The sequence below is a fragment of the Haematobia irritans genome, chromosome 4 (genome assembly GCF_050003625.1).
Source record: "Haematobia irritans isolate KBUSLIRL chromosome 4, ASM5000362v1, whole genome shotgun sequence".
In the NCBI taxonomy this organism is placed as follows: Eukaryota; Metazoa; Arthropoda; class Insecta; order Diptera; family Muscidae; genus Haematobia; species Haematobia irritans.
The window spans coordinates 120,416,405-120,428,068 of record NC_134400.1 but is presented as its reverse complement, the minus strand read 5'-3'; the positions used below and the strand labels follow the sequence as shown (position 1 = coordinate 120,428,068).

At 37.0% G+C, this 11,664-nt stretch overlaps 2 protein-coding genes across 3 annotated transcripts in view; both read left to right on the top strand.

The window, feature by feature from the left end:
* The first annotated feature begins 2,159 nt into the window (after positions 1-2,159).
* Positions 2,160-3,663, top strand: scf (Calumenin B scf). The gene has a single exon (XM_075307703.1). The coding sequence runs from the start codon at positions 2,273-2,275 to the stop codon at positions 3,239-3,241; it is 969 nt and encodes a 322-aa protein (XP_075163818.1). The 5' UTR covers positions 2,160-2,272; the 3' UTR covers positions 3,242-3,663.
* A 5,494-nt stretch (positions 3,664-9,157) lies between these two features.
* The window catches only part of Herc4 (HECT and RLD domain containing E3 ubiquitin ligase 4), a 44,176-nt gene continuing 41,669 nt past the window's right edge, over positions 9,158-11,664 (top strand). The window contains exons 1-4 of one of the 2 annotated variants that reach the window (XM_075307700.1): positions 9,158-9,556; positions 9,614-9,779; positions 10,633-10,869; positions 10,930-11,507. In XM_075307700.1, the coding sequence (XP_075163815.1) occupies positions 9,488-9,556; positions 9,614-9,779; positions 10,633-10,869; positions 10,930-11,507 (1,050 nt within the window). In that variant the 5' untranslated portion in view covers positions 9,158-9,487. Of the gene's footprint in view, positions 9,557-9,613; positions 9,801-10,632; positions 10,870-10,929; positions 11,508-11,664 lie in introns of both variants that reach the window. The other variant, XM_075307699.1, reaches the window with a different exon arrangement.

Below are 11,664 nucleotides of genomic sequence, written 5' to 3'. Positions count from 1 at the left end.
AATTCGATGCCGCGATGCCGTTTAATTTAAAGTTGACGTTTCAATGGCTTTGGCTTTGTACTTTGGATTTGGGCTGTGTTCATGAGGCCCGCTTTATCAAATAGGGTGTTCGCAATAAAACTGTTCATACAATAGCAGGCATGCTTAAATCCATAGTGGTTTCAAATTTGATACAACCCAATAAACACAAACGTTTGAAAACTAACAAATTTCAACCATTTTTCAAAGGATTAGGATAATATTAAAGTCAAGAAATTGTTGATAAAATCGAGTTATCATCAAAAATTATGATTGCTGCGTATATTTTCCCACCACCATTTGTACAAAAGTCAATCCCACTTCTAACCGAAAATCAATACCAAATTTCTAGGGTTTTTGTATAATTTATTTATATTTATAATACCACTAAAAAATAATTATCTTATTAAATACATTTTATATTTCGTGAAACCCCAAACGCAATAGATTATTATAATTTTTTTTTAATAAAAACGATAAGGAAATGCTGAAAACATAGTTATTTCGCATAAAAATGTGAAAGCTATATTGGTGAACAATTTTCATGTTGCAGCGTCTATCAGCCGTTTGCTTATTCTTGATGGAGGCAGCGTGTCTGGAAAAATATCTGAAAAAAAAATCACTATTCCATTTGGCAAGTCGAAAATTGTTCACCATATGCCTTTCACAATTTTAAGCATAATAACTTTGTTTTCAGCACTTTATTTTCGTTTTTATTTAAATAAATTATAATAAGCTAGTTGCGCTTGGCGTTTCAAAAAATATGAAATGGTTCTTCTAACAGTAGTGATAGCAATATACGTTCATGTACATTTTGTACTTTTTGATATGCTTCCCTAATCACAGTTGGCGTTTGTTGTAGTACCACTTACGAGTCTGTGATAGCGAATGAGATGAAATCGAACTTTGAAATGCTGGCAGTGATTACACACACAAGCAAACCAGCCAGAAGAAAAGAAAAATTTGTTTCTGTTTTACTGTATAAGTGTACACTGTATCTCAATTAGCGCTGTCATTCGGGATTAATCGTCCGTCCCAGATCACGGGATATAATATTTTGAGATCCCGGGATTTATAAAAATCGATCCCAAATGACAGCCCTAATCGCAATGTATTAATATGCCAATTTGATGATTTAGCACCAAATTTTTGCTTTTTACAAAAAAAGCATCAAATTGGTGCGTTCTGGCATTTTGATTTACCCCCATTTTCATGAAGCTCCGTTAGTGCTACGTTAGCTAACGAACTTTTAATCCGTGATAACTACATATCTGTCACTTTGCGTATATATTCCAAATGCCAGTTAGAAACTTAACTGTTGAAAATTTTTCAGTTAAAGTTAACCGGAGAAAAGATATTTCCATTTTTCTTTCTTTAACTGGCAGTTAAAGCCTAACGGAGCTACATGAAAATGACCGTTAGTGTTTTTTTTTTCAATTTGAACAGTATTAAGTTTAATTGACGATATCTTTTCATACAAAAATTCGGATTAGACTTTCAAAAGCTTAAGCAACTCAACTATATTGCCAAATATAGAATTTGATTGTTATGAAGGTGGTATTGATTCTTTTTTTTAATATTGGTATTTGTATTCTTTAGAAATGCCTAGCGACGAATGACGAATTTCTGAACTTGAGATGTTATTAAAAACGTTTTAAATTCACAAAAGCACTCATAACTGAAATAAGAAATAGACTCCCACCAAATATTAACGTTTCCAAATTTAATGTCGAAATAATTTGTTTTCTTCTCTGGAAAATGGTGTGAAATTTCAAAGACATTACTAATCAAACCGAATTGGATGAAAGCATTCAAACTGATCAAGGTGTACACTTGAATAGAAGTTCATAATTCAATTAAAAATTCGTGAAATCAATACACAAAAGTTCTATAATACATCTTTGGAAGTGTTTTTTTTTTTTTTTTTTTTTTTTTTTTTTTTTTTTTTTAATAGAGCATTGAATTTTAAATGGTTTTAGTAGTGTTTGTGGTGGAAGGTGGTATGTTAGATTTTATAATATATTTTTGGTGCTTTATAGCAGAATTCTGTCTTTCAGGAGTTGGCATCACACACATTACGTCCCATTGGTAACGCCATCGTTAATATTTGTATGGTAACACTTTCTATTCATTCATACATTTGTTTTGTGTTTGTAAGGGGCCAAGCGGAATGGATTTTAATCATTTCTCAAATTAGTGAGAGCATTCGGTTAAAGTACACGTAGATCTTCAGCGGAAGAACAAAATTGCAATAATGTTAACATCAGCATTTGTGGCATTGTTGGTAGTGTGTGTGGTGGCCGTTCCGAAGCCTGATGAAGTATTGAAACATAATCCATTGGAACATGACTCGAAACACATAGATCATTTTGCCAATGGTCACCATAATCCTCAATATGACCATGAACAATTCTTGGGAGAAGATGAAGCTAAGACGTTTGACCAATTACCACCGGAAGAAAGTAAGCGGCGATTGGGCCTTATAGTAGACAGAATAGATGAGGACAAAGATGGTTTCGTGAATTTATCAGAATTAAAGAGGTGGATTGAATACACACAAAGAAGATATATTGACGAAGACGTCGATCGGCAATGGCGTCAACATAATCCCGATGGCAATGATACTATTACATGGGAATCTTATCGTCGTGATGTCTATGGATTTATGGATAGCCTAACCAAAGATGAACAAGAGCACGAAGAAAATGGTATTTCTTACAAAAGTATGTTGACTCGTGACCGCCGACGATGGGGTGTAGCAGATAAGGATCTCGATGATGCACTCACCAAAGAAGAGTTCACAAATTTCTTGCACCCAGTTGACAGCCCAGTGATGAGCGATGTTGTTTTGACCGAGACCATTGAGGACATAGATAAGAATAAAGACGGCAAAATATCCGTTGATGAATATATTGGCGATATGTATACACCCGCCGAAAAGGGTGAAGAAGAACCTGAATGGATTATCAATGAACGAGAGACATTTGCCAAATTCCGAGATACCAACGGTGATGGTTTCTTAGATCGTGAGGAAGTTCGAGCTTGGATTGTTCCAAAAGATTTCGATCACGCAGAAACTGAAGCCAAGCATTTGATTTTTGAGGCCGACAACGATTCAGATGAACTATTAACGAAAGCTGAAATCCTCGATAAATACGACGTGTTTATTGGTTCCAAGGCTACAGACTTCGGAGAAGCGCTCGGACGTCATGATGAGTTTTAATTTATTCATTGAACTTTTTTGTTCAATCGGTTACCTATAGATGCCACCAAATTCATACTCATACCTATTTAAGAATTTGACACCCATACTCTGCTTTATATGTACGTGCTTTACTTAAATTCCAAATTCTAGTTATTATGAGATTTTTTATCTACTTCTTTTCTCAAATAATATACTATATATTTTCCATGCGAATATTAATAAGTTTATATTTTTGTATCAAACACTACTTTTATTGTTTTGTACAAAATGAGAGGAATCTCTATTAGTAAAATATACCAAATAATTACTGCAACATATTTTAAATTAACGAACAATTTTTACGTTATATAGCTATAAAAAAATTTTATTAACATTATTTGTATATGTTATTTGCAAATGCATTTATGAATTGAAATAAAACACATTCTATTTTAAGACAATTAGATGCTTATCACTGTATACATTTTTATTAGTAATTGTTTTGTGTTTAATTGACTACTGGACCATATGCTAACTTGTGTGTATCTGCCATTTCTATGTGTTTCAATTTTACCATTCATGGGTCATACATCATGTGTTCTTATCGGCATGCATTTGGACACATCATCACTTTCTGGAATTTTCTGATAAGCCTTTGCCACTATTTTTCTCACAATTTTTGGACTGCAATGGATGAAGAGGTTAGATTTAATAGAATCTATGCTGAGATAAGCTAATCTTAATGTCGACTGTACATAAACTATTGTAATTCAATGCCCGATGGTTTCTTGTTTTACGTAAATATGTTTGGAAATATTCATGGAAACATACAATGTGTGGTATATCTTGTACATACAAATTGCAAGTAGTCATATATATTTATTGTAAACACAATTGAAGAACACTAAATCGTGGAATGAATTTGTTCATGTTCTTATTATTGAAATGGCTACTGTTCCAAGTTGGAATTTCAACGAAATCGTTTGTAGACAAGACAATACAATAAAAACTTTTCATTTTATATATCTATTATTTCGGATTTCACCTATGAACACCCAAAGAAATGGTTGGTTGCAATTCGATCATTGCAATAAGGAGATGGCAGTAACTTATTATTTGTTACAAGAAGAATGTTTTGATTATTTCCCCCATTATATATCCAACACAACTGTAAAAAAAGTTCACAAAATCAAATAGGAATTTTCAAAACCATTCAATTGGTTACAATAAACAATGCAGATAAATTTACTTTCATGTTTCATAAAATTGTGGAGCTATCCCTGCCAGCATTTCAAAGTTCAATTTCATCCTCATCGCTACCACAAACTCGTATTTGACACTACAACAATCGCTAACTATGATGGGGGAAGCATATCAAAAAGTACAAAATATACATGCATGTATTTTGCCATCACTATTGTTACAAAAGCCATTTTATATTTTGGCGCTTGGCGTTTCACAAAATATCAAAATGGCTCTAGTAGGTTAGGTTAAAGTGCCAGCCGGATTAAGTTTCAGGCTCACTTAGACTATTCAGTCCATTGTGATACCACATTTAACTAAAAGTACCTATTACATATGGGCACTTCTAGTTTTAACAACTGAATCTTCTCTATTATTTTCTTTTGTTGAACCAACCAGATTGTTCCAAAAACATTAACAGACTGCTTAAGTTAACGTTTTCCAGGTCCGCCAGTAATCTAAAGCTATATGCCCCTAAAATTTGCATACGCCTTACACAAAATGCAGAACACTCAGCCAATTCGCCACCTCTTTTATTGCTAATATTTCAGCCTGAAAAACACTATGTTACAGTGATTAGGTAATCTTTTCGCTATTCGAAGTTCCAGATCTTTAGAATATACTCCGAAACCCACTTGTTCATCCATTTGGAGCCATCAGTGTAGAAATCTATACATCTTTTATTCCGCGGGGTCTGCGTACACCACGCCTCACTGTTGGGAATTAGAGTTTCAAACTTTTTGTCGAAAAGTGGTTTCGCCAGAGTTAGGCACATCTGGCATTATTTTGAGGACCGAACTGTGGCCGTACATTTTTTCCGACCACAGCGATAGCTCGCGCAACCGCACAACCGTAGTTGCAGCTGACTGTTTGGCCACAATGTCTAAAGGCAATAGATGCATCATGACATTAAGGGAATCTGTTCCTGTCTTACTGAACGCCTGAGATACACAAGCACGCCATACGCTGAACTTTAAAACCTTTTTAACCTGTCGGTTGCTGAAGTGCCGGCCACCAGACTACAACACCATATAGCATTATAGGTCTAACAACTGTCGTGTATAGACAATGCACAATTTTCGGTTTTAGTCCCCACTTTTTTGGCTTTCCTCGCCCTTTCTCCAATATTAAGCCTAAAGTTCAGCTTCCAGTCCAGAATAACGCCAAGATATTTTGCGCACTCACCAAAGGGAATTTCAATACCCCCAAAGATATGGGCTTAACCGTGGGAGGTTTGCTATCTTTGCGGTACATGACTAATTCTGTCTTGGCAGGATTTACTCCAAGACCATTCTCTTTCGCCCATTTCTCAGTCATCCGGAGGGCTATTTGTATAACATCTCTGATTGTGGATGGGAATTTTCCCCTGACTGCTAGGGCCACATCGTCTGCATATGCCACCACTTTTATCCTTTCTTTTTCTAGGGAAACCAGAAGGTTGTTTATAGCAACATTCCAAAGAAGAGGTGATAGAACTCCTCCTTGGGGATTGCCTCTGTTCACATACCTTTGCATTTTTGCTTGTCCTAGTGTGGCTGAAATACGTCTCCTCATTAGCACTTCGTCTAACAGCCTAAGTATACCTGGTTCAACATTCAGAGTTGCCAGTCCATTTAATATCGAGCTCGGATGGACGTTATTGAATGCCCCCTCGATGTATAGAAACGCCATGATTGTATATTCATTGACAGATAGTGAGCTTTCTATAAAGCTGACTAGTTCATGCAAAGCGGTCTCAGTAGACCTGCCCTTCGAGTATGCATGTTGTCGTTTCGAGAGCAAACTTGAATCGACGCTAGTTCTAAGATAAATGTCTATCATCCTCTCCAGAGTCTTAAGTAGAAATGAAGATAAGCTGATTGGTCGGAAATCCTTCGCACTCGAGTGAGAGGCTTTTCCTGCTTTAGGTATGAAAACGACTTTTGTTTCCCTCCACTTTTCTGGAATATATGCTAAGTTTATACATCCTTTCACTGGACGTTGTCCAATTGCCCTCCGATGTTTTAATTAAACCTGGAGCGAAGTTAGTGGATGCTAGTACCTTCCGTAGTCTTGAAGCCACAGACGTATTCTCAATACTGCTGCAGTAATCATTCCAAGAGTTAGGTTGAGCCTTTCTCAGTTCTCGCTTGTATCCTTTCAGAATCTTCTTGTAAGCGTCCCATACCTTAGGAGCTCTGGGGGACTTTGCTTTGTTAAAGAGCTTCCTGCAGGATTTCCTCATATTACTTAACTCCGTATACCACCATGGTGGTCGACTTTTTCCCCTTGGTTTCTCTCTAGGGCATGCAGCTTTCAGGGAGATGTTGAAGGCCTTAGTAATCCGCTCCACTTCGTGTTCGATATCTTGCACAGTGCTCATATTTGTCTCTGGTATTTCCGGTATCATCATATTGAACGATTCCCTATACCTATTCCAATCAGCTTTCCTAACATTTGGCGGAAATATGGTCTTTGAAGTACGAACAGCCAATCTGAAACTGATGTAGCGATGATCTGAGAAGCTATGTTCCCTCAAAACTTGCCACTCAGGTATCTTATCATTCAGTTCCGGAGAGGCCAATGTGACGTCCAAACCCTCTAGCTGTTTTTAGTGACGAAGGTTGGTGCATCGCCCTTATTGCAAACTACCAGGTTACTACGCAAAATAAACTATATTAGCGACTCTCCCCTTGCATTAGTATCACTACTTCCCCAAATACTATGATGTGCGTTTGCATCGCATCCCACAATGAGTTTTGTCTTTATTTTCAGTGACTCCTCAACTAAGATCTTAACGGCACATGAAGGCATCTCCCTATCATGTCCCATGTAGACCGAAGATACCCAGTATTTGCATTTGGATATCTCTAGACTGGCTACGACAGTGTCTGCATTGCACGTTGAAGGTAGCAGAAACAAGTTGAGCTCGTTTTTAGCAATTATACAGGCTCGATCATTACCAGTATACTGCAATAGTTTGAACCCCGGAGTACTTAATTCACATATTTTGTTTCTATAAACATATGGTTCTTGAATAAGAACTATATCTATGTCCCCTTTCATCAGGAGAACTTTTAAGGCAGCACAAGCGCCCTTACAATGGTGAAGATTTATCTGGAGGAACCGTAGAACCATCCAAATTTTCAGCCGCTTCAATTGAGTCATCAAGGGCTTCCTCTTCACAGATCTCGGTGACTCTCGCAACAACCCGTGGTTCAGCTTTGGTGAGGTTTGAGCCTGTAGGAACTTCCCGCATAGGATGTTCGTCAATGTCTGCAGTTTTTATGTCTCCTTCGGCTTCGCAAGATTTTTTCACTTCTGACTCTACCGGAGGCTTGTCTGTTTCGGATTCCTTTGGCTGATCGCTTTTATGTACTTTCATATGGATATCATGAAAGCCATAACTTACACGTCCTTGGGTCTGGGCTAGATGTGGCAGCGACTCAATGTTCAATATAAACATCCATCTCATCCAAACGACTAACTTTCGAATCGGCGGTTGGAAGATCTGGGTTACATTCCTTTAGTCTGTTTAGTATCGACTCAGGATCAGAAGGGTTTGCAGGTATCCATGCATGTGCTCTAGGTTTAGCCGGTATGTCTTTTTTATCGACTAACTCCAAAGCGGCTCCTTCCCAAACTTCACCAACTAGCATCAAAGCAGCTTTAAAGCAATCCATAGGCCTCTGGTCCGCAAATGCTATTAACTTATATCGTCCTTGATACCAGCCAGCATCTTGCCGTCGAGGACTTGGTCCGGGAAACTTTTTTCGCACCTCTGAGTAGACACCAGACATCGCGTTCTCAATTTCCCCCAATTTTTGCTTTGGAACCATACCGTCCAATGCTTCCTTATTAATGGTAGCCATCACAAGGCTGTCTTTTGCAACTGAAGCAAACAATCTTTGATCCCGTTTAGAGGATGACAGTTCATCCGGTGATCGTTCCCTTTTTCCAGCTTCAAGAATTCCTTGAGCCCATTTTAAGGAATCGCTTTGCTTAGCCCACAACGTGCTTAGGTCAACAGATCCTAATTTCTTTAAGATAAACAAAGCATTTCTGCGTTCTTTGAATCTCTTTCGTGGGGGATTACCTCCTTTTGATGTCGTTACCTTAGAAAAGGTTTGACTTGCCAAAGTGTCGCCACCTGTCGACCCGTCTACAGGTCGACTAATTGGGCCTGACTCTTGGTCACTGCCCAAATTCATAACTTCAGTCGATACCCGTCCACTGGGCCCTGAAGTTAGCAACCCAGTGGATGACTTTGAATTTCACGGCATGGTGGTTTGATTTTCCACCACAAGTGAAATTCGTAATAGGTACTTATTACGATTAAATAATCTGTTATTAAAAAAACACGTCCGTTCATTTCGCCATCACTCTAGTAACAATAGTGATGGCAAAATACTTTCATGTACATTTCGTTCTTTTTGGTACATTTCCCCATCACAATTGGCGTTTGTTGTAGTGCCACTTACGAGTCAGTGATAACGATGGGGATGCAATCGAACTTTGAAATGCTGACAGGGTTAAGAGTATATGGCTGCTGGAAAATATTTGCTGCCGTTGTCCAGTAAGAATTATTGGACCAGCGGAAAATATTTTTTACAATTATGTATGCGAACGTAGCTACTGTAAGCGGTTTGCGGTCGGTTGTTTTCGGCATGCTACCTATTTGCTTCATCATTGTGGCAACGCCATAGTAATATTTTTGTAAACATATCATATGTCAAAATTTTAATTGGATTTGTGGTCACTGTATTCTATTTGTATAGGAATTTATTGTTAAAAATAAAGATATTAATGTTTTCAATATAAATTTGATCTTCATTTTAAACGAGGAACAAGGAAAATATCGTTAATATTCCGACCAGGAAGCAAAGAATATAATATAAAGGATTGCGTTGAACAAAGTAGAAATTTTTTTGTTCTAGAAATTTTCCAAAAACGGCTGAGAAAACGAATGCTCCGATTTAAAACAACAAAAACACAAGAAAATTTGAGGAAATTTTATCAAAATATCACAACATTGGATATTTTAAAGAAAAAAAAGAAGGTGAAATGGCCATTTATTGTTGGGGTAATACAGCACACGGGGAGTTGGGATTGGGAGGCATTGAAAATGAGCAGGTAGGCCTTAACGACACTTATTTGATCTTACAGTAATCATTCTATTTTATAACATAGATTCTAACACCTCGTAAAATGGCTTGGAATCCACCTAATTCGTGTGTGACCAAAGTAAGCTGCGGTCGTTGGCATACATTGTTTTTGACCTCCAGTGGAAAAGTATATTCCTGCGGAAGTAATGACAACGGCCAGTTGGGACATGAACTACCGACGAAGAGGCCACGTATGTCCTTACCAATATTTAGTATGTACATAAAACCTCATCAGCATATGCTTAACTCACAAACTATTCATTATGATGTTAATTTTTCTTAATGGATATTTATGTGTCGTTGTCAATGAACTTATGATTTTTCTGGAAAAATTATTAGAAGGGTGTGCAATTTTTTTCTTAATGGATAATATGTGTCGCTATCAATGAACTTATACCCACGTCCTGAATCAATATAATTTTGGAAGATATTTGTTAGGAATGCAAATACCCTAATACGATGGAAATTAAGGTGTTATTGATTTTCATTTTGTTACTTTTTAGGTCATTTTGGATTTTTAATTCTCGATCACAATAATTGGAGATCGACATTGATAATATTAGGATTTAGTAGTTTTGTCATTTTTCCCGTGAAACCAAAAAGAGCAACAATAAGCTAACTTGATAAAAAAAAACCCGATTCCAGTTTCAGTTTCTGTAATCATTTTGTTTAACACGCTATCTGAAGCACATTGAGGATATAAAACTTTCGAAATTTTGGATTTCGAATCTTTTCAATATTAGAATGGTAGCCTTTTTAATGTTTTCAAATCGACTATTCAATTTATCAAATCGACTTTTCAATTTATACCGCAAATAAAAAATTCTCATACAAATACTTCAACCTTATTTCGCTATGTTGACAGGAAGCTATGAAAAATTGTATCTTAAAACAGGCAAGTTATGTTGCTCTTTATACTTAATTGTTTATACTCATGGGTGCTGGCCAAGAAATACACATTTTTTATTTCAATTTTGCAATTAGAACCTCATGAATTTTTTTTTTAAATGAACGGAATTACTTTATACCCATGTGCCTTTTCAGAACTAATAGAAGAATTGGAAAACTACATGATAACAAATATATCTTGTGGTGCTCGTCATTCCATGGCGCTAAATGAGTGGGGACAGATTTTCAGTTGGGGGCACAATGATTATGGGCAGCTTGGATTAGCTAATGGTCAAGACCTAGTAACACAACCTAAAATTGTTCGCAGTTTAATTTCGAAAAATGTAATACAAATAGCATGCGGTAACAATCATAGCTTGGCCCTAACAAACTGTAAGTACCTTCACAAAAATTTAGAATTTATGTTTAATATTTTATTTATTAATTTATAAGGTGGAGAGTTATATGCCTGGGGCTCAAATATCTATGGACAATTGGGCATTGGTTCACCTGGTGATGTTGTGCATTCAAATACTCCACGTCTTATATCAGCCTTAAATGGCATTCCGATTGCTTTTATCGTGTGTGGGGGTAATCATTCGTTCGTCATATCAAAATCTGGTGCTGTATTTGGTTGGGGTAGAAATGATTGTGGCCAACTTGGTCTGAATGACTACGTCAACCGATGCTATCCGACTCAATTAAAAACTTTGCGGAGCTTGGGTGTACGCTATATTACTTGTGGAGACGAATTTTCCGCTTTTCTTACAAATGACGGTGGTGTCTTCACATGTGGCTCTGGCCGATATGGACAATTGGGACATGGAGGCAACGCAAATGAAGTCTTACCTCGTATGGTTGTTGAACTTATGGGTAGTACAGTTACTCAAATAGCTTGCGGAACAAGACATACACTGGCATTGGTGCCATCTCGAGGTCGAGTATATGGATTTGGATTAGGCTGTGCTGGTCAATTGGGAATACGTGTTAATAATAACTCTCCTGTACCTCAAGTTGTTTTGGGTCCATGGGTAAGTACTTATACTTCTGCTGGTACGAGTACGAGTACTGGTACTGGTACTGTTATTTATATAACTTAAGTGACAGTACAAAATATGCAAGAAAATGTCAAAAATCTGTTGCAAAATAAATTAATATACGATGGACTAACGCCTAAGACCGTATATG